The sequence below is a fragment of the Pantherophis guttatus genome, chromosome 3, assembly GCF_059756535.1.
Source record: "Pantherophis guttatus breed Tessera chromosome 3, ASM5975653v1, whole genome shotgun sequence".
Lineage (NCBI taxonomy): Eukaryota > Metazoa > Chordata > Lepidosauria > Squamata > Colubridae > Pantherophis > Pantherophis guttatus.
Window position 1 is genome coordinate 31511733 of NC_142065.1, and position 23295 is coordinate 31535027.

A 23295-nucleotide genomic window follows, 5' to 3' on the forward strand; every position below is an offset into this window, starting at 1 on the left:
TGTGTGGAAATTAAAAAACAGATTTCAGAGACTGCATTAATATGAAGCTGATTGGTGGTATATATATGATTAAAGGAAATCATGCTTGTCTTCATAAACTGAAGTGGGAAGAAAGGGAAAAAAGTGTGTTCTTAAGGAGCTCAATCATGTTGCAAGTTAGATCTAAGAAGACATAAGAGATCTTACTTTGGCCACTAAAGACTTAGTTCAGCCACCATAATCAATGCAATGATTCTATTATCCAGTGCCACTAACAAGTTCATATAAGAGATGAAAAACTGAAAGGAAAAAAAATCCCCAAACACATCAAACTGACTGAAATTAGAAGAAATCCAACAGGAAAATTCCAAGACAGGGGTGTCAAACTCCCGGCCCATGTCACATGCTGGCCACACCCATGCTTGGTTTAGCAAAGGAGAAAAAAGTCCCGTTATGTCACATGACGCTGCTGTGATGCCACAAGTTTGACACCTCTGTTCCAAGATATTTGGGCATCTGACCATAGAAAAGTGATATGGCTTTCTAACCTTCTTCACAAAAATAAATGTAACAATAATAAATTAATATCCTGTATTTTGATGAAATTTAAACTACTGTCTCAGGCCATCTTTTCTCTTGCCTAAATGGGACACAGACTGGCATTACAACTCCTGCCTATCTTCTTAAGTCCATGTGAGCACAGCATAAATGGCCCAACAGAATGCCATATGTTAGTCATTATCAAGAGGATATAGGAAAAACTCTATGCAGTTAGCAACAGAATGATTGATTGATTAATTGAATGTTCGCAACACACGGTATACTGTTAAGGTGAAACTATAAAAGGTTAAACTTTAAATAAGAAGTTTCTAATCTATATTGTGAAACAACAAAATATAAATATTTGGAACATGTTGAACTGACTGTGGGACAAAATTGATGCAATCAAAGAATCTGAAAACTGTGTTGCACATTTTTTCTTCATTTCATGTATCTTGTGGCCAATATGACAGGATAAAGTTAGCTAGCTCCAGATAACAATTAATTATTCTTTGACTGAGAGGAATGTTTTACCTTAATGCAAAGTGTTAATATTGTTACTTTGCTAATTTTGTTTTCTATAGCCCATAGTAAAATTTCTGATAATTTAAGAAACTGACTTTTGCCCAGAAAAATCAGATTTCAAAATTGCTTCCAAATACTGTACATGGTAGCAGTATATCCAAGAGCAGTGGATATATTGCAAAACAAATAAATACTAATCCAGACACACTGTAATGTAAGAATTCAAGCAGTCAGAGATGATAGATGAAAGCCATAGCAGGTTAAATTCAGTAGCAAATCTGGTCTCAAACCCATGTTGTGTGCCATCATAACCAACAGCAGAACTTAGCAGGATTTCTGGCATCAAGCAAGTCGTTCCTCGAATTTTTCAATTAAACATTATCAGGATAGAATTCAAAAAGGCTGAGAGAAGAAGGGAGGGAGAAAGGAAGGAGTTTTGCATGTAAACAAAAATCAAGACTCAGAGATAGCAAGTTGGCAGGATTTTACAACTGCAGCAGTTAAAAATGTCTCAATTCATCCAAGATAGACAGACAAAAGAGTCTGGCAGTTTCTGTGTGGTGGAAAGTCAAAAGCTGTCCTGGCTAGTTCATTTTAAGGTGTCATCAGCATTTTTGAACATAAGAATGGCATTGTAGATTTTAAGTGCTGGGCCAAGCTTTACGCTCATGATCTTCACAATGTCAGCCTGAGTCAGCAAAAGGAAGGCCTCACCATCAATCATCTGTGGAAGAGATGTCTGTTTAAGTAGAATGCATATACAGCAACAGATTAAAACATCCAATGATTTAATCTCATTATACTGTTAGCAGAAGATGCAAATTAAGACAATTCAGAAAGGTAGAGAAGTCCAAAAACTTTACTGCATTCAGATTTACTGTACAGATTGAACGCTAACAGTAAGACTTCTTTAATGCATGCTTCAAAAAGGATTCAATAGTGAAAATTTTATGTTTATTCAAGATCACTTCATAAAAAGTTAAAAATAACCAAACTCAATCTGAGAATACATAACATTTCATTAATTACTGTATTTTTCACACTATAAGACGCACCGGAGTATAAGACGCACCAAGATTTCGAAGAGGTAAACAAGAATAAAAAGGGTTTTGCCCTCCCTGGCCTCTAGGAGCACTCTGCAGGCCTCCCAAACCTTCTGTGCGTCCCGTTTTTGCGAAAAAAGTGTGTGTGGGGTTTGGGAGGCCAAAAACAGGCCCATCTTTCACAAAAATGGGGCGCACAGAGGATTTGGGAGATCTGCAGAATGCTCCTGGGGCTGGGGAGGGCAAAAACGCCCCCATTTTTGTGAAAAACAGGCCCGTTTTCACAAAAAACAGGCCCATTTTTGGCCTTTCAACCCCCCCCATGTTGCGTTTTTGCCCTCCCCAGCTCCCAAGAGCACAGGCCCCCCAAACCCTCTGCGCATCCTATTTTTGCGAAAAATGGGCCTGTTTTTCACAAAAATGGGACGTGCGGGGCAGGGTTTCAGGAGGCCAAACATGGCTGTATTCAGTGTATAAGATGCACTAATATTTCTACCCTCTTTTGTGTGTGGGGGGGAGTGTGTCTTATACTCTAAAAAGTACGGTAAGTGAATACTTCTGTTGTCTGTTTGAACACAGCAAAATTTTACTCTTGGGCACAGACTAACTTATGGAGTAAACAGGCGATGGCAGGTTGCTTATCTTTTAGGAAAAATTATTAATATAGATAGTCCTCACTTATCAACCACTTGTTCAGCGACTGTTTAAAGTTGCAATAGTGATGAATGAGTGATACTTACAGCTGATCCTCAATGTTCTGGTCACTGCAGTACCCCTGCAGTCACATGATCAAAATTCAGGTGCTTAGCAACCAGCTTGTATTGACAACCACGGTTGTAGCATCCTACAGTCACGTTACTAATATTTGTGACATTCCCTGCTGGCTTTCCTCAAGGAAAGTCAATGGGGAAGTCAACAGGACAGGAAAGACTGCAAGACATCCTGCTAAGTGCCCTCCAGTCTTCTTACTCCACATGCCAAGGAGTTTGTTAGCCCTGGAAGCCATCTTTTCTTTGGATCTTCAGAGCTGCCACATTTAGTGCTGTGAGAAACTGGGAGGGGGGATTTTATGGAGTTGGGGATATATCTAGCCATAATAACATTCTTTTCTCTGAGAGTCAAGGACATTCTGCCCTGCACCTGGAGTGGCATGACTGAGAGACATCTCCAGTTGAGATGGTGGATTGATTGGACCATGTGATGGACATGCGGGTGCAGGGGAAGGGACTTGGACTTTCTTTTGGGTGGGGAAAACCTGGAAGCTTTCAGATTCGGGTTTTCCCAGATGTGCCAATATGACATCTCTAATAAAATGGAACTTTGAGGAACTTCTAGCCTAGGAGTCTTCTTTCGTTAGGGATGTTATTTGGAACCCTGACAAAGTTTTTATTTTATGAGACTGTAGAGCACTTGGTGTAGTGCCAAGGCATTAGGCTAGAAACAGTTCCTTATTAGACATGAGGTCATCTGGATGACCTTGGCCCAGTCACTCTCTCCCTGTCCTAGGAAGGTAGCTATGGCAAACTTCTTATGAAATCTTGCCAAGAAAACTTCAGGAACTAGTCCAGGCAAAAACTGATTTGAGGATACACACACACACACACAAAATAGTCCACTACTCTACCTCATCTCTGAAGAGTTTTGCTTGATCCTCACAACCTGTTAACGTCTGTACAAAGCTGAAAACCTTTGGAGAAAAGACATAATTAAAGAAGAGAGAAAAAGGAAATAGCAGTTTTCTCTATACCAACAATCCCTAAGCCTTTCTTTAATATGACCTATTTCACCATCAGAAGCACCTGAATCTGATCTATTAACCAAGAATTGGTAATATACTATCCCATCCCTAATGGCATCTGGAAGATACTGAACAATGTTGAATACAAAATTATTACATTAAAATAAGGTTTAGGTTGCTTAAACAATATTTTGGACACTCTTACCTCATCAATTGTCCATTTGGCCACTGTGGATGCTGTGATCCCAGCTACTCCAGGCAGAAGCTTACAATGCTGATCCCAGCAGAGGGATAAGGAACGGTCAGGATGTGCTGACAAGGCTGACATAAACAGAGACTGGTGCATACTTTCTGATGAAATGGCTGATAACAAGATTTATCACATGTCAAATTAGATTGGGAAATAGATAAAAAAAACTCAAAAAAGGCAGAAGCAAACTTTCTCTGTAACACTCTGAAGAAAAATGTGTGGATGCAATAATTGGGAACTGAATTCAGCTCATAGGTACCATCATCATGCTGAAGTATGGAGAAATTGGCTTCTTCTCCAAACTCTATGATAACTTTCCCCTATCCAAAATGTTGAAATTACACCTCCCAGAATTCTTGGTTCTCCTATATCTCTTGGTGATGTGTTATGTCTGACTTTTGATGAGATAATCCCCAAACCGAGCTGATGAACAATTTTAGGGTCCTCCTGGACATTCGCCTCCTGCTCAATAAGCTAATGGTTGTCATGGGTGGGGAATATCTGTACAGATTTACCAACTGCACCAATTCCTGAATTGGGAAACCTTGCTCACAGTCACTCATGCCTTACTTACTTTCTACTGGATTCCTTTAAGATGCTGTATATGACACTAACCTTGAAGACTAACCAGAAAATCCACCTGATCCAGAATAAAGTGACATACACACAGTCAGGGGTAGGTTCTAAAATTTTTTACTACCGGTTCTGTGGGCGTGGCTTATTTTGTGGGCATGGCTTGGTGGGGGTAATGTGACTGGGTAGGCCTGGCTCTTTTTTTTTTTTTTTTTTTTTTTTTTTTTTTTTAGTTTTAAAAGCATTTTTTCTACAACCTTAAGAGGTTGCAGAAAAAAATGCTTTTAAAAGCTTCTGACGATCAGGCAACTCAGTTGGGATCGCCAGAGGCTTTTAAAGGCATTTTTTTTTCCTACCACCTCTTCAGCCAAAGATGATGCAGAAGAAAATGCTTTTAGAAGCCGCTGGCTATCAGGCAACTAAGCTGGCTGCCAATGTTATTACCGGTTCTCTGAACTACTACAAATTTTTACTACCGGTTCTTGCGAACCGGTGCGAACCGGAAGCAACCCACCACTGCACACAGTGTTGAATTCAGTTTGCCTATATTATACCAGAGTATATAAGATGCACTGGCTCCCAATCTCTTTCTAGATGCCAATCCAAGATGCTAATTATGACTTTTAAAGTCCTGCATGACACAGAATCTGGTTATTTGCATGATTACCCTTCCCTGCCTATTCCACCCATTTGGATATGCTCCTGGTCCCCTTCTTGAAATGCCTTAACTGGTTTGCAATTTCTAAGGCACTGGCTTAGAAACTGAAGACCAGGGGTGTCAAACTCAAGGCCCGTGGGCCAAAAACGGCCTGCGATGTGTCGGATCCGGCCCGCAGGGCTGTCCTGGTCTCCCCAATGTGAAGAGGAAAGATCGCACCAACGTAGCTTCAGCCTGGTCTACTCAGTGTGAAGAGGAAAGATCAGGCCAGCGTAGCTTCCGCCCAATGCAAAGAGGAACGATCAGGCTAGCATGGGAAAGATTGGGCCAACGTGGCTTCAGCTCAGTCTACCCAATGCGAAGAGGAAACATGCCAACAGTCCGGGGAGTGGCGTCAGCTGGCCACGCTCACAGTTCGCCATATCCACCCATCAGCCACCCCCACCTAGGCCCCCGAGGTCGACCACAGTCCTGATGCAGCCCTCAATGACATTAATGCTGAAAAGCATAGATCCTATTTTAACAAAGATACTGTTTAAAACATAATTTGAATTCTATCAAGTTAGTCAGCTCCAGTTGTATTTTTTATATATGAAGATCCACACAACAATTATTTTGCTGCTCTTGTAATATTGTTCTTATAGGATAAGCCCTTTTTCGCTTGCCACTTATAGAAAAAACAAACTAATATACACTTACTTTGGAAATCTTCCTGCTGGATTTTCCGATATTTAGGAGGTCGCCCTCTAGAGAAACAAAAAATGCTTTATATATTATAGAGTATTAATTGGAAAATGTGCTATAGTAAATCCTACTAACTAAACCTTAAATCAGGGGTGTCAAAAGCAAGGCCCGGGGACAGGATCCATCCCACAGGGTACTTAGATCTGGACTGCAGGACCACCCTGGAAGAAGCGAAGGACAAGCCCGCGGTGCTTCTGCCACTGAAAACAGGCTTAAATCATATATGTGGGGGCAGAATCATGTGAAATCAGTGGAATAAAAGCAGCTTGGAAAAATGCTATACAGGTAGCCTTCACTTATCGACTGCAATTGGAATAGAAAAATCCATTGCTAAGTAATATAGTATTAAAGTAAAATGTCATATTATATAGATTTATAATGTCAATTCTGATTGCAGTTGTGAACCAAATCACTGATTGATGGCTTCCCCATTGACTTTACTTGTTAGAAACTGGCAATTACATGACTATGAGATGCTGCAATTGTGATAAATGTCAAATTGAATCACATGACCACATGGCTGCAACTTCAAGATTGTTTTTCAGTGCCATTGTAACTTTGAACAGTCACTGAATGAGTGGTCACTAATCAAGAACTACTTATACTCAGAATTGTACTCCTAAGAACAAGTAAAGAAAAGATGCATGTATTTCAAGAATATATGTTTTATCAAAACATCTTTCTCAATGAATCCACAAGAATACGGTTTTTTTTTTGTTTTTGTTTTAAAGACCACAAATCAAATATCCATGTCCAGAAATTTGCATGGAGTATCTAGCTGATATTTTTATTTTTTTATTTAATTGTATTTATTGCATTTATATCCTGTCTATCATGGATAGTGGAAGTATTAGCTGACCATGGTTAAACTTGAAAACAATGCTTGATTTGGATAATAGTTGAGTGGGAGACTAAGGAATAGGCTAGACTGGGATGTCAAAAAAAGAAAATACAAAGGTAAATCAATGTCATGTTACTGACAAGAAAATTAGTGCAACTACTATGAGTTGAGCTTGATTTGAGTGACTTTTTAACTTTTTCTTTTGAGAGTTTAAGATGTATACACAGATGGGATTTCTCCCCTCATTTTCTCTTCAGAGAAAATGATGAGTATGAGATGGGTTGGACTGTTTAAGCCCTACTAGGTAGATCAAATCAAGAAACTAATTCTGGAGGAAGACTAAAACTGTTTTAATCAAGAGTACCTACAATTACAGAACCTTGCAAATCTGATTGTGTGGTACTTCCTCTTCCTTCAGTGAATAAGGGAAGTGTTTGTTTATGGACAGCCAAGGGAAAAAAAACCCAAATGGATTATCAAACAAATCAGTTCAGAGTTCTCACTTGAGGTACAAATGATCCAGTTCAAATTAATCAAAACTTTGGACATATTATACAAAAAACTAGCTCTATACTGAGAAAGGTAGAAGAAAAGAGAAGACAAGGATGACTAGCAGCAAGACGGATAGATTCAGTTGCAGTAGAAATGGGTGCACCATTGGAAAGCCTGAAAGATAGGTTAGGGACGTGGGAAAATGTATTTGTGTGATTGCTAACAGTCAACAATGATTTGATGGCCCATATTTAATCACACTGAGAGCAAACTCTGTGATCAAATGAGAACTTTTTTTTTTTTTTTTAAATTTGATTTATATGCCGCCCTTCTCCGGAGACTCAGGGCGGCTTACAATGCGTTAAGCAATAGCCTTCATTCTTTTGTATATTTATACAAAGTCAGCTTATTGCCCCCACAAACTGGGTCCTCATTTCACCTACCTTAGAAAGGATGGAAGGCTGAGTCAACCTTGAGCCTTGGAGAGATTCGAACCAGCAGAAATTGCAGGCAGCTGTGTTAATAACAGGGTGCACTAAACCCCTGTACTATCAAGGCTCTTTTTAACCTAGATTTCCATGTACCGGTAATTCAACCCCTTAACCACTACTATATTTCCATTTGCTATGTCAAATATGTGGTGGATGGGGTATATATTCTTTCATCATATCCAGTGTGGTTCTTTCCAAACATGCCACAATAAGTTTTATGGAGCTAAATCAATCCCTTTGTTCTACGCATTTCCTTGTATACAGCTTTAAGAGAAAGTCACATGCCTGTTAATCTTCATTTTAAAAATGTTTTCCCCCACAGCTCAAGGAAGCACATAAAGGCATCATCTGCTGTTTTCTATCTAGCCTCTCCTGGACTAAGATATGCTTAGCTTTAAGATGACAATGTATTATATGACTTCAAAATTATGTCATGAGATGTTCTATTTTAATTTCTAATGCCACAGTTGATTAGGATCCAACTCACAGATCTCTGCACTCAGAAGCAAGTTATTCTGCATGATATTAATAAGAACAGATTATAAAAACAGAGAATAGATTAGTTTAGAAGATGATTCAGGATCCAAGAGAATAATATATATAAAAATAGATATAATGCCTAGAGAAGCACAAGTTTAGCAACAAATCGTGCATAAACTATGAGGAATTGGCATAAAGCAAATATTTGAAAATGACTGCTTGTAAATTATAATGGCACCCCTCAGTGTGATCATCCCAATGGATTAACACTGGCTGTTCCTTTACCTTCCATGATGGCGAGACTTCTTCTTCTGGGAATAAGCAATTAAGTTCCTTTTTCGAACAGAGTTTTCAGTGTCTGAAAGTTCAGCCTTTATCCTTCCCTGGTTTTTCTCTGCCAGGGGACACCCTGAGATGCAGTAATGAGCTGTAAATCTCCCAGTCACATGGCCCGAGCCATCACAACCAGGTGTTGGACACTTTCTGGAAAATAGAGATTAAAAAAAGCATTTGGTTTTGTGTGTTAGCAGGTGCTAAATAATAATAATAATATTTTGCTCAATATTTATCTTCCAAGCCAAATGAAATTTAGCAGCTGTGAACTGAACCTGCTCAATTTTAAAAGTTCCAGCTCCTTTTTCAATCTATTGCAACCAACAATAAAAACATAGATTGCCACAATAAACCAGTAGCTACAATGATCTTGATGAGGATACAGGATTCACATAGTATGTTAAATTGATTTATTCCAAGCAAGTTGCACAGACACTGAAGTAGCAGTTGTTCCTCAACAAATCTTAGTGGGGCTTTAAGTCCATGCTGCCTATAGCAGCATAATCAGCAGGATATTGTAAGTTATCATAAGTGCTCACCTATGAAAGCTATATTTGGAACTCTTGGTAGCTGGGAGGGTTTTACAGGCCAAGGTTGGACAGCTTCCATTGGTAGAGGAGACAGGTTCCTTTGGCCCTGCTCAAACGGGAAGAAATAATTTGAATCTCAGGCAATTTCATAGGCAATTTCCATCTGCATGAAGTTACAATTAATTTTCATTCTTTAAACAAAACTTGTATATACTATACGTTTTTCTCCTCCCCTCCCCAAACAAATATAGTTCAAAATTTGAATTCTAATTAGTAAAATTTGCCTCTCTATTTCTATGTTGCATATTAAAAATATTTTACAGTTGAATTTCAGAAATACCCAACTACATCAACATTCAAAACTGTTCAGTAGGTATTTCTCAAAAGCAGGAAGTATTTATGTATTATATATTTGGTTTAATGTTTGAAAGCCATTCTTACAATGTGGCTTATATAAACATATTAAAGTACACTATTAAAATAAACATATTTAGTTAAAACAATGAGTTAAAACAGCAACCTAATCCAACATTGGTACAATAATTTAGCATTAAAAAGCAGCAGAATTATCTAAAATAGCATCCATGTAGAACCATCCTAAACCTTTGAATAAAGACTACTTGAGTCTTTCATAATGGGCAAGATTTTTAGGGGTCATGTTTTTATGTCTTTTTGGAGAACTAAAAAAATCCCTCACATATAAGTACTGTAGTTCCAGGGCAAAAGAATTAACACAATAGAAGGTGTTTGCGTTACTTTTTCATCACCTGTTATAATTATAAGCTAAAATATGCCACCCTGTCTATTATTTCACGGAGTCTGTGCTGTCTATTTCTACTGTCACTAGATAATCATGAGAATGTGGCAAGTATTTGTGCAACATGTAGTTACTGTTCTTACTAAGAGGAGGTTGTAATGGATGTCCAGTTTTTGAGCACCATCCTACAGGATGAATGTCTGGGTGATCTGAGTCAATCCAGAAATCATAGATATGGCTCCAGCCATCAAAATGAATCTATAGGCAAACATCAACAGAATGTAGTTAGATTTTAGAAATCATCCTTGGAGCATCCAACCAGCAGAGACAAAGGTGCATTCTCTCTAAATGCATAAAAGCAGTTTCACATGGCACAGAAGGAGATGGTTCTCCATATTTTCACTTCAAGTTGATCAATGATTTGAGGAACTTCATATCTGAAGGCACATAGTCAACAGTTGGAGGCCATTAGGTCATCCCAGCTTTGAGAGATGTGCCTCCAAACATACAGAACAGACCTAGTCAATTCATGGTGGAAAGATGGAGATCCACTTTTCACTTTACCATATATATATCACATACTTCTTAGACACCATATCTCACAGGTGGAAGTATGAATCTTTTAGATGCATGCAACACTCTAAAAAAAACAAAAACAAACAGAGGATGAAAGCTACCAAATCCCCACATCTCACTTCAAATCCACCAGTATGCAGGCAAAAGCATAGTTGGAATTCTATTCATTCTGGAGTCTGTTTGGTCCACAGCAGTGTGGAATCAATGGGGAGTCTCAGAAAAAAAATTGTAAACTTCTAAATAACTCCTCCTCCTTGATTTAGGCCACACTAGAAGAGGCCACACTTCTATTGTCTGGGAATGGAAACTGAATCCTGCTCTTTCCCATGTTATTGCACTTCCTATTCATCCACAAGTGAATGATGGTGCAATTGTTATAATTATGCCACTATATTTTACCTTTTGGCTTGTTCATTTGACCTCATCTCTTCCCTTTTTCTTCTGATATCTAAATAAAAAGTACTGGGGGATAGTAAATAGTACTATTTGTGGGAAAACAGTGGCATCCCACTAAGAATAGAAAACTTTACTGAGTGTAAAATGCACAATTCTTAATCAGTGTTGACTTAAGCATATCAGCTATCCATGACAGCATACCTATGCACTGTGCACAGGAATAGACATTACTACAGTTGCTTGGCTATTGCCAAATCTTTCTGCATTATCTTCTGTAAATATTGGATTCACTATTAGATGCTGACAACATTATTACCTGATACTATTTTCCCATTTTTTAAAGTACCTGAGAAATGACAACCATTAGCACAGTAGAACTTTAGAATTGGTGTGTTGATATCTGTTGCTATAACAAATTAAGTGGATGTTATAGTATGATATTTGGCAATATTGACCCTGAAATAAGGGGGGAAGTGCCCTCAAAATTGAACCAGCCAATCTTCTAAAGTGACTTTACCCCAAGCTGCTTTTTCCAAAAGACAACTGGATTTTCTTGGTTTTTTTCTTTGAAAATGTTTCACTTCTCATCCAAGAAGCTTCTTCAGTTCTTTTTTCAAAGAAAACAAATAAAAAAATCCAGTTGCCTTTTGGAAAAAGTACCTTGGGGCAACCACGATCTGGATGACTGAGAATCTCCATAGACACTGACCAATTGTGTCTCCTTGCTGCCACCACTCCTTCACTATAAACCAGTTTCTCCCTTCCACATCAGCCCTCCTGGGACAGGGGCTGCAGCCCCGTACCAGTCTGTGGCTTGTTAGGAACCAGACTGTGGTGGTTCCTAACAAGCCATGGATGGCGGGTGAGTGAGTGCGGCTTCATCTGCACATGCACAGAGCTAGGTTGTGCATGAAACCATACCACCTTCTCGGTCTGTGGAAAAATTGTCTTCCATGAAACCGGCCCCTGGTACCAGAAAGTCCCAGTCCCAGTTGGGGACTGAAGGTACCAGTCCCAGTTGGGGACTGCTGTTCTGGGGATCCAAGGAAGACTGGGAAAGAATTCACCTCCTCCAAATCTAGCTAAATACAGAAGTAGACAGGAATACAAAGCAAAAACTTTGAGGTCTGTAGCTCAGCCAAACTCAGGCAGGTGTCAAGAGGCAACTGGTCAGTTCCAGGATTTAAACAAAAACCAGCTTATGTCAAGTTATAAAATAGGTTTCCACACTCACAACACCCAGTTTAAATAATAGTAGTAGTAATAACAACAACAATACCCTAATGCAATTTTAACTAAACCAACTTTCAGCCTTGCCTGAGGTAACCACCTCATCCAGCATTCCAGCCAACTCCTTCACCCCAAAGCCACCCCAAACTCTTTCTGCCAAAAACCTAACTGAATTCCCTTCTTTTGCTTTCTTGGCCTCTCAGGGGTCAGGGGACATGCTCTGGGCACATTAGATTGGCTTTTCATTTAAAGAGCCAGCCACTCCCCATTACAGGCTCTGTATGTTCTGCTCCGAAACAATCACAGTTATACATTAAGGAAAGCTATATTTTACAAACAGATAACAATTATAGCAAACAAAGCTGCTTATTGTTCTTGTTAAAAATTTTATTCTGCTTTTGCTTGTTGTAAGAGCCAACACTGAAGTATACATTAAGTTCTCAGATTTCAGCAAGCATTAGAAATTATAGGTTTTCTTTATAACCATAGGGCTATAAATACTTTCTATAATCTTAAGAATGCAGCATTTAAATCCAGTATATGATTTTTTTTTTGTAGTGCATAATTGTAGAATACAAAAACAAAGCCCAGGCTTTCCCAAGTTATAGATGAAAGGCATAATTAAGTGATAAACAGGGGCTTGTACATCATGCAATCATCTATAATATGGCTTGTTTAATTTTGACTTAAATCTGCTGTATGCAAATTATGCATACAAATTATGGCTTAGTATGGTGCATCAATTCAGTCAAACTATTGCTTTGCTTATACAAAACCCCAAAAGCCATTAGAAGATGTATCTTCATTAGACCAATTCAGGGTTACAAAATAACATTTATACTCATTGCATAGACTTTGGATTATTTTTCCCAATACATTTCATTTACCATAAGGAAGCACATAAATTACTGGGCAATACCATGAAAAAGAAAGGCATAAGCACAGAGCAAGAAAAAACCCCACCTTTATCCTGTAGTCTTCTACATCCTCTACACTACCAACTCTGATTAGAGAGGGGGTCCTTCGATCCACTGCCTCCAATTTCATGTTCATCAGAAAGCCATGGGGCTGCCTCTAGAGTGAGGCAAACAAAAAGGAAAGGAAAAAGGTAAGGAAAGCAAGGTAAGGAAAGCAAGGTAAGGAAGATGGTGCTTATGAGGTGAAATCACATCCTGCACGACTAACTTTCCCCTGGTCTGATTCGTCTTTTTATATGAGAGAGAAATGATGCATGGTTTGTTTCTTATACTAGCATCAAAAACTTTCACCATTCCTAGATTCTAAAACTGCACATTACCAAAGTAGCTTCCCCTGAAAAGGAAGATCAGAGGAAGAATCACTGTCTTCAGAACATTGACTTAAGCCTACATAAGGTTTCCTTCCTCCCATCTAAACTTTTGGAAAATATTGAGGCCTGTATAGCAGAGATTTGGAAAAAATACAAACTACTCACCACCTTAAAGGCCCAAGTTGGTGCTGCAGAAGCACCTGTTTCTGACAAATATTTTTCCCAACAGAAGTTCTCAGGGTCAGGATAGTCTGGAAATGAAAATATCTGGGAGATGAAAAGGTTTTGCTGGAGTGGATCTATTTAGAATAATTCAACAGTAGCAATAGGCTCTCGGGAACTCAAATTGACCATCAGTGTTAGTTATTGCTAGATACAAATCAATGGTCAATTTAAAACAAGGACTGATTATGCCTAGCATATAAAAAAAATCAATATCTTACACCATAAATGTCTTCTCCAATACAGATGCCCTCGAAATGCAAGGGCTTCAACTTCCATAAGTCTCAAAAATGGTCACTGTGCAAACCTCTAGAGGTTTGCAGGTTGGGGAAGGCTAAGCTACAAGTTCATGAGTGATTTATAAAACATTCTTGTATAGGAAGGTTGAATGCTATCTGGGGGTCTATATTCCAAAAAGTGGGCAAACCTAGGGCAAAGAAGTGGGAGAAACCAGGACGAAAACGTTTTATGTTATGTAAGTTAAGTAAAATATTACATTTTCATGATGTCATTTTTATTTCAGCATTTAGTTTCAAAACTTCACTTCAGGAAATCATGCACTGACATCTATTTTAACAGAAATCTTTCCCATGATTTTATGGTACTTGTTTATTATTGTATCTAAAAGGGCTTATATTTTAAGAGTAAGTAGGGATGTGAATTCCTATTTGATCACAAAGCAGTATCTGTGATGGAAGGAGTAACCAACTAGATGGCTCATAGTATTTCCTGTATTGGAAATGTCCTGTGTGCATTCCTGTATCTTTTTCCTTTGGCAGTAGACAACGCTTAGGCATTATTCACCTTGTGGAGGAGTGAGAGGTTTTCCATGTTCCTGACACCAACCAACAGGATGAATGTAGGGGCTACTGGGATCACACCTGCAATAAAAATATGTAGTTATATAGTCTGTCTAAAAGTTGCCGGAGGGAGGAGGAGAATTGAGCATTGTTTTAAATATGTGAAAATGTATTATCTATTTAAAAATAATAAGAAAGAGTAGATTTGTTTTGTTATAAAGATCACATAGGATACGATTTACATTTCCAACACAATCCTAGCAAAATGCCCATTCTTGTCCTCCACGTAACAGATAACAATAGGAAAAAGTCTTCTTTGGGGCCAATGGTAACTTGCCCCACTCCTTGACTGGTAGAAAGGATTATCAAGATTTCAGCATTCTTCATGTGAAATATCCTACTCAGAGTGAAAATTCAGTGAAACAAGGATTATGACACACTGGGAAATGTATAATCCTCCGCTTCCATACTTCCTGAGATTCTATACTAGATAAATGTTTATTTTCTTCATCAAGAAACATTAAAATCAATTTTATTATTTATTTATTTTATTTTATTGAATTTCTATACCGCCCTTCTCCCGAAGGACTCAGGGCGGTATACAGCCAAAAATAAAACCATGACAATATAAAAATTAAAAGCAATTTAAAACAATTAAATAAATTGGCCAAAAAACTCCAATAAAACAACCCATTAAAATAGTAAAATTTTATTTTTATTATTATTTTATTATTAGTTTTCATGTCATCATACCATGACTTTCAATGGTTGGCCACAGTAGATAGAGTAATATTATTGGTGTTCATCTCTCACCTACCAGTAGTCATATGTGTCATCCCAGTTGTCAAAGTGCACCAAAAAGCGATTGTCTACCACATCTGTCACTGTGGCCACGCAAATCAAAGAAGGATTCATACGGTCCACTGCTTCAAGTTTCATCCCTATTTGGAATCCTATGGGAGCATCATTCTGAGGAATGAGAAGACAGAACATCAGGCATTTGTCATTCATGATGCAGCCTCTGCAATCCTATAATGTAGGTGTGGAAATATATATAGAGTGCAATTATGCCAAACTATTTATATGATTCTGCATCAACAGAAGTAGATAAAAGCTACAGTGAAATGGATGGCATATAAATTTAATAAACAAACAAACTACCTGGAGGTATGAACAACTCCATGTAGTCCTAAGCAGCATAGTTAACAGTAAAGAATAGTAGAAATAGTAGTAATAGTAGAAATTCAGTAATTCAGTAATATCTAAGGCAGAGCTGTCAAACTCCTGGCCCATGGATCGCATGTGTCACGCACTGGCCACGCCCGGTTTAGCGAAGGGAGAAAAAGTCCCGATACATCACGTGACAATGCTGTGACGATGTGAGTTTGACACCCCCGATTTAAGGGATAATAGATTCTTAACACTAGTTTATGCTACTTGGAGATACAAAGGCATTTTATGAGGTAATTCTATGATACACTGTGGCCAGAACTGTTAAAGAATTGCTTGTGACACAGAAAAGAAGGAACTTAGTAATGTTTTCAAAAGTAGCAAATTAGAAATCTAATGGGTATTTTAATATTTTAATGTACATTCAAATGATGAAAGGTTAATCTAAATGGAATTATCTGTTACTTTTTAGAATAATTTGTTCTCAGCAGCAGATTCATCAATGTTAAAGAAGTCACTGTTAATCACAAAAGTGTAAATTAAACTAAGCCTACAAGTTCTGTGCTGCAAAAATCTGCCTAATTATTAGACGGCAAGAAAGGGATGCAGAAAACTCTCTGCTGCAATCTAGTGGTTCTGTCAATTTTTGCGAGCAAATTATGTCAGCCCTAATAGATAGTTTTGATCCAATAATTAATCAGTTACAATCCTTACTATTAATCCAATGAAATTAGTTAATTAGATGAGAACTTTAATTATTATTGCAGGTGTGTCCAAATTACTTATTTTTTGAATCCTGATTCAAAAGATCAAGTGAAGTATTATTGTGGAATATAAATCAGGCTCTCTCTTACTGCTATTTCAAGAGTGAACAACCAGGATTGATTTGTAAAATAAAGCAGCAGCCACTCACACTGTCTGGACTGGCAAAGAGATGCTTGGGAGCTGCCTGAGCTTTGGTAATCTTCAGGTAATTGGCCCAGCTGAATTCATCTTCCTTGTAACCTAAACCCCATACATAAAGGAGACATAAGAGCAGAGGTGAAATGCAAAATTTTTCCCTACCAGTTCTGTGGGCGTGGCTTGGTGGGCGTGGCAGGGGAAGGATATTGCAAAATCTCCATTCCCACCCCACTCCAGGGTAAGGATACTGCAAAATCTCCATTCCCTCCCCTCCTGAGGGAAAGGATATTGCAAAATTTCCATTCCCACCCCACTCTGGGGCCAGCCAGAGGTGGTATTTGCCGGTTCTCTGAACTACTCAAAATTTCCGCTACATGTTCTCCAGAACCTGTTAGAACCTGCTGGATTTCACCCCTACATAAAAGACATGCCAACAGAAGTCCATAGTGTTTCATTTTAGCTACAGCAGGGATCACCATCCCTTTTCAAGTGCCAATCAATACTGCCTTATGGTATAAAATAATAATAATAATATCATTTTTTCAGTGACTAAAATCTTGTGAAATTTCAGCAATTTCACAAGCTGTTCATATTCTCACTCGAAAATTGGTAATATTTCTGGTGAGAGCTTGAACATCTGAGATTGCCGTTTTTATTCTGAAATTAATATTTCATTGTGTACTTTTATGGATGTGAACTGAGAGCTTCCAAGTACCACATGCCACCTTTGTTCTAGAGCAATGTAGTTGTTTCTGAAGACAACTTCAGTATATTGGCTTTCCTTATAATACTGAGAACCCCAGAAGAGACAGTTTTACACTAGTACGATATCCCAAACAAGTCTAGAGGTCTTTCACAAGATTAGGGTTATATAACACCTGTTATCCTAATAAGGATATTGCCTTTGTTGAATTTGTATTTTTGCTTCTCACAGTTATAACTTCGTTTTATGTAGCACTGTGAATTCTATTTAATTTCATCTCAAGAATCTGAGGAATCAAAATGAAGATATATTTCCTTATTTGTTCTTATCTCTTATTTTGGGTTGCAATTCTCCAGTCAAATTAACTATATTCCCAACAGAAGTTTTACCAAACTTAAACAAGAATGGCTCCCATACATACAATGTATCATACAGCATGACACATTTATAGTTTGGCTTCTGAGGGGTCTTAAATGTTGATGAACATTGTAAATTAGCAGAAGCATCAAAGAAAGGAAATTAGAAACGAAACAACCTTTATTTTCTATTATTTTTCCTTTTGTCTTTCTGTCACCTATTTCTCTTTGTCTTTCTCATTTTCTCAACATGCCTAAACAAGTAACAATACAATGGAGACCTTAGTATTTTGTAATCAACTGAAGGCAGAAATCTTAATTGTATAACAAGTATCTTGATGTAATATCCAGTTGCTTCTTAATGTTATATCTGGTTTCAGTTGTAAATGCTAAATTATCTTATGTTTATTAATATCAACATTTTAAATCAGTTTATATTTATTTTTTATTTATTTATATCCCGCCTTTATTGTTTTTACAAATAACTCAAGGTGGAGAACATATCTAACACACTTTCTATTTTCCCCAAAACAATAACTCTGTGAGGTGAGTTGGGCTGAGAGAGAATGACCGGCCCAAGGTCATCCAGCTGACTTTCATGGCTAAACTGGGACTTGAACTCACTGATATTGATATAACACCTTTTTTTTAAAATTGTTAATGGTTTAAGTTTCCTAAACATTAATAGAGTATTAATAGTTTCTTGTCAGCACTGTTGTCAGCTCTGTATAAATACCACTGTGTCAAAATAGCAATGTATTATGCATGTCTTATAACAATGTATTTTTTTTTATTGCAGAATACAGAATGACAGGATTGGAAGGGACTTTGGAGATCTTCTTCCTCAGGGACGAAGCCCTATACCCGTGATGGCGAACCTATGGCACGCGTGCCACAGGTGGCACGTGGAACCATATCTGTGGGCACACGAGCGTTGCCCTAGCTCAGCCCCAGCGCGCATGCACACACCGGCCAGCTGATTTTCAGGCCTTCCAGGCCCACTGGAAGTCAGGAAACGGGCTGTTTCCAGCCTCCGGAAGGCCTCCAGGTGGGTGGGGAAGGCCGTTTTCGCCCTCCCCATGCTCCTAGAAAGCCTCTGAAGCCAGGGGAGAGCGAAAAACAGGCCTTTCGGGCCCACTGTACCATTGCATGTCAAAAGCAGGGGGGTCGCTCACACATGGGTGGGGGGGCCAGGGTGCAATGAATTACGATCCCCCTGCACTCCCCCCCTTTAGTACGTGACTGCAAAAAGGTTAGTCATCACTGCCCTATACCATTTCAGACAAATGGTTGTCCGATCTCTTCTTAAAAATGTTCAGTGTTGGAGCATTCACAACTTCTGGATTCAAGTTGTTCCACTGATTAACTGTCAGGAAACTTCTCTTTAGTTCTAGCTTGTTTCTCTCCTTGATCATATTGCTTGTCAAAATATGTTGGAAAATGTTCTTGTGGGCTTTTAAAAGAGTTATACAATAATATAAAAAGAGAATGAAATTGACTTAGCAACTTAGCTTTGGAAAAACTAGACACCGAAACCTAGAGATTTGTCCACCTCTACATTCTCTCCATTCCTTTGAAAGCACTTCATTCACTCACTCCTTTATTCACTTTGCCATCAGACAAGAAAAGCTTTTGGATGTGAGCTTCTAAATGCACTGTCCTAACCTACCTACCTTTGGGAGGTTGAAGTTTGTGTCCCGTTTTCTCAAACCAGCCAGCAGGATGAATATTGGGAGAGTCAGCATTTAGCCAAAAATCATGGCATTCAGAATAGCCATCAAAATGAAGCCGCATCCTGTAGCCACATACCTGCATGCAGAAAAAGCAACAGAAACACATGGGCTATCATATTAAATCATCATGTGTTGCTTTCCACTGATAGTTTATGCTATTTTATGATGACAACATTTTTGCCCCTATTTTTAGTTTTAGTACTTCTTGCAACTAGGCTGCATATTCAACCTAAAATGAATGGCGAGCTTTAAAATACGTAAATGAAAGAAACTAGGGGCAAACAAGAGAATAGCTGAGCTAGAACAATATGCAACAGTATAAACTCATCTCACCTCTGCTACAGTGAGAATAAAATACATTGAGGGGTGCTGAGGATCTATCCCTTCCAGTTTCATTCCCACTTTGAAACCGTTCTTATTTGGGGTAATCGACTGGTGCTAAAAAGAACAAATCACACAAAAAATGTAAGCGGTACGTAATTTCTTCTAATGATACATTTATGCTATTAAATGGAAACTACTGCAATAAGACGACAGAAATTAATATGGCACCTTAACCATGATGGCAGATCCCATGTGATTACAAACTTTGCCTCGTGTTTCTGCTTCTATTAGAAACAGAGGTTCAGTACACATATTTTGAAGTCTTGAAATATGTCAAAATAATAAACCTATCTCTGCATTTAACTCTCGATTGTGAAAGGTTCTCCACTGGTATAGGAAGTCCTCAACTTATGATCACAGTTGGGTCCAGAATTTCCATTGCTAAACCCGGTGGCTGTTACAGGAGTTGTGCCTGATTTTACAAGTTTGTTTTTAATGGTTGTAAGCAAATCACAGCAGTTGTTAGGTCACTAAGCAAACCAGGCTTCCATCATTGACTTTGCTTGTTGGAAGCCAGCTGGGAAGATCACAAATGGTGATCACATGATCCTGGAATGCTGCAACCATCATAAATACATGCCCGTTGCCAAGTGCCCAAATTGTAATCACATAACAAGGGGAAGCTGCAACAGTTGTAAGTGCAAGGACTGGTCGTAAATCACCTCTTTCAGTGCCACTATAATTTTGGCTACTAAATGAATGGTTGGTTGTAAGTTGAGGACTCCCTGTAAAAGAAGAGTATCAAATTTCATTTTTGTTTCTCCCAAAACAAAATAACTTTATTTGCTACATTTAAAGTTCACTTGACTTTCCAAAGTTTAATGGCCCTAAAAAAACGATCGTATTGTACCCATATCCCAGAATGCATTTTCTATTTCTTAAGTTCACTATTTTTTTTCTGTCTGATAAACATTACCATGAATGTTTTCTTTTTTTCCCCTTAACTTTGCTTAAGATGGAAATTTGAGAAATACCTATGTGTTATGGAATAAATCTCTCAGGTAAAAAGAGGTTCCTACAGTACAGCAACCATAAAAAAAAACCTCACAGGAACCAGAAAGAAGAATCATATGCTCTTAGAGAAAAGAATCAATGATTATAGCTTAAATATGTTGACTGACAGCAAAATGTCAAAGCTCCATAAAGATAGCAGGTAAAAGAATAACTCACTTCTTGGAACAAATTTAAAGGAGCAGCTGTGGCTTTTTGTTCTTCTAGGTATGATGCCCAGGTCCAACTTTCTGCCTTTTCACTGGAAACTAAAAATATCAGAAAATGAAATTTCCAAAACATTGTTAAGTGACATTTAGACATCTAGTTTAGCAAAGTTAGGATACTCCTCTTTCCAAAATTATAGCCATCATCCGCTTTCAGCTGTTGAAGACTGAACATTGCATTTTACTTAAAAGCATCAGGTTCTTCCTTTTATTCTGCACTCTGGCTGCAGATGGTACAGGCATCGCCAGACTGCATCTCAGAATGAACAGATAAGAAAAGCATAACCTCTGACAGAACATACCTTGTTTCCCCCAAAGTAAGATATCCCCTGATCATAAGCCCAATTGGGCTTTTGAGCCAATGGCAGTAAGGCCAAGCACTTATTTCAGGGTTCAAAAAAATATAAGAAAGGGTCTTATTTTCAGGGAAACACAGTACCATTTCATATTGGGGATTATTAATGATTATATTATAGTTGCTCAAACAAGGAAGCCATGCTATATGCTTACCAAACTGATCGGTATTCCATTCTTCATTACTATTATTAACAGCAGGAAGTTTTCCTCCCGAACCATTTATCTCCTCCTGCTTTAGTTCCTAAAACACACAAACAAAATCTCTTACTTATGGGGATACCAGGAAATTTGAGGGAAGCTTTCTTAGAAGGGGAACACTACACACTTAGGAGAAGATTAACATAATTAGAAGTGATTAAATTCCAACTCAGTTACACTGAATATATATATATACTAATAACATTATTCCTCATGAATTTTCAGTGATTAAAATGTACTATTTGGCACCAATTTTTTTAATACCTCTGTAGTCACTCCCAAGGTTTCAAATTATGTCCCCTAGCTTTCTGTGATCAATTTCAGGTTACCCTTTGTAATAAATCGAAGAATTTTGTAGCACTCTAAAGACAAACAATATTTGTGATATAAGCTCAAGGCATAAGCTTTCAAAATTCCCTTCATCAGATCTAAAAAGTGTTATAAATGCCTGTTTATATGGATGAGAGAGACTGCAAACAGAGGTCAGTGGAAAATAAAACACAGATGTGAGAATAACCTTATTACACTGGCATTCTCAAAATATTTGCTACATATAACACAGACATTCTCACATTAGTGAATTGATTAACACAATGCAAAGTGCGAAAAAAAAATCTCAATTCCTCTTTGAGCCACAGGAGAGGGACTTGTACCTCTTGATAACTGCAAGAAGCTTTGAAGGCACCAAGAAGAATATTGTTGATTTAGTGGTGTCTACAAGCTCCATGTTGGTGATCCAGGACTTATCATAAATTTCCTGTCTTTATGATGCTACAAGACTCTTTGCTTCCATAAGATTAGTTCCACTGGGTTGATACCTAACAAAACTTGTACTCCAGAAATCCTTAGAACATTAAAAAGGTAAAGGTTCCCCTTGCACATATGTGCTAGTGGTTCCCAACTCTAGGGGGCGGTGCTCATCTCTGTTTCAAAGCCGAAGAGCCAGCGCTGTCTGAAGACGTTTCCGTGGTCATGTGGCCAGCATGACTAAACGCAAAAGCCACATGGAACGCTGTTACCTTCCCACCAAAGGTGGTCCCTATTTTTCTACTTGCATTTTTTACGTGCTTTCGAACTGCTAGGTTGGCAGAAGCTGGGACAAGTAAAGCTCACCCCGTTACGCGGCACTAGGGATTCGAACCACTGAACTGCCAGCCTTTCAATTGACAAGCTCAGTGTCTTAGCCACTGAGCCACCGTGTCCCCTTATGCCCTCCAGATGTTTTGAGCTACAGCTCCTTTCAGCTCACACCATCATATTCAATAATACAGATTATAAATTATTTAATACAAAACATCTGGAGGGTACTAGGCTTGTACAATATGCAGTTTTCAATGGGTAAAACAATGTGGATTAGTAATTCTGCAGTGTAATGAATATGAATTCTGAATATGTATGAGTCATTTCTCGTGAGATGAGCAGCCATATAAATTTGATAAATAAATATGGTTATAATGTATACATTTGTAAGTTTAAAAAGTTAAGCAAGAGTCAAGTAATAAATTATTTCAAAACCAAAAATTATAGCTAGACCTCTTTCAAATGACAGCTGGCTTTGACCATGTCCAAAATTACCAGCACTATTTTTATTTCTGCGCAATGCAGCCTGATTGTCCTGACCTTCTCCCCTTGATCTCTCACAGCATTGCTCTGCTGGCCACAGAAAACTATATGAAATGGCCTCCACCTAGCACTCTGCCTTGTTTCCCCCATTTTGTAAAGAATCAAAATACAACCACAAAGAAAAACCAACAAAAGCTGATGTATCTGGTGCAGCAAAGCTGCTTC

At 38.2% G+C, this 23295-nt stretch overlaps 1 protein-coding gene across 4 annotated transcripts in view; it reads right to left on the reverse strand.

The window, feature by feature from the left end:
* Positions 1–1513: 1513 nt before the first annotated feature.
* Positions 1514–23295, reverse strand: part of L3MBTL1 (L3MBTL histone methyl-lysine binding protein 1) — a 47915-nt gene continuing 26133 nt past the window's right edge. For 3 of the 4 annotated variants that reach the window (XM_034413987.2, XM_087889189.1, XM_034413988.3), the window contains exons 7-22: positions 21463–21550; positions 20906–20994; positions 19685–19789; positions 19292–19427; positions 16570–16661; positions 15304–15455; positions 14491–14567; positions 13630–13715; positions 13140–13250; positions 10118–10232; positions 9227–9326; positions 8640–8837; positions 6006–6052; positions 4031–4188; positions 3712–3774; positions 1514–1768 (exon numbers count right to left, since the gene is read on the reverse strand). In XM_034413987.2, the coding sequence (XP_034269878.2) occupies positions 1634–1768; positions 3712–3774; positions 4031–4188; positions 6006–6052; positions 8640–8837; positions 9227–9326; positions 10118–10232; positions 13140–13250; positions 13630–13715; positions 14491–14567; positions 15304–15455; positions 16570–16661; positions 19292–19427; positions 19685–19789; positions 20906–20994; positions 21463–21550 (1752 nt within the window). In that variant the 3' untranslated portion in view covers positions 1514–1633. The remainder of the gene's footprint in view (positions 1769–3711; positions 3775–4030; positions 4189–6005; positions 6053–8639; positions 8838–9226; positions 9327–10117; positions 10233–13139; positions 13251–13629; positions 13716–14490; positions 14568–15303; positions 15456–16569; positions 16662–19291; positions 19428–19684; positions 19790–20905; positions 20995–21462; positions 21551–23295) is intronic. The other variant, XM_087889188.1, reaches the window with a different exon arrangement.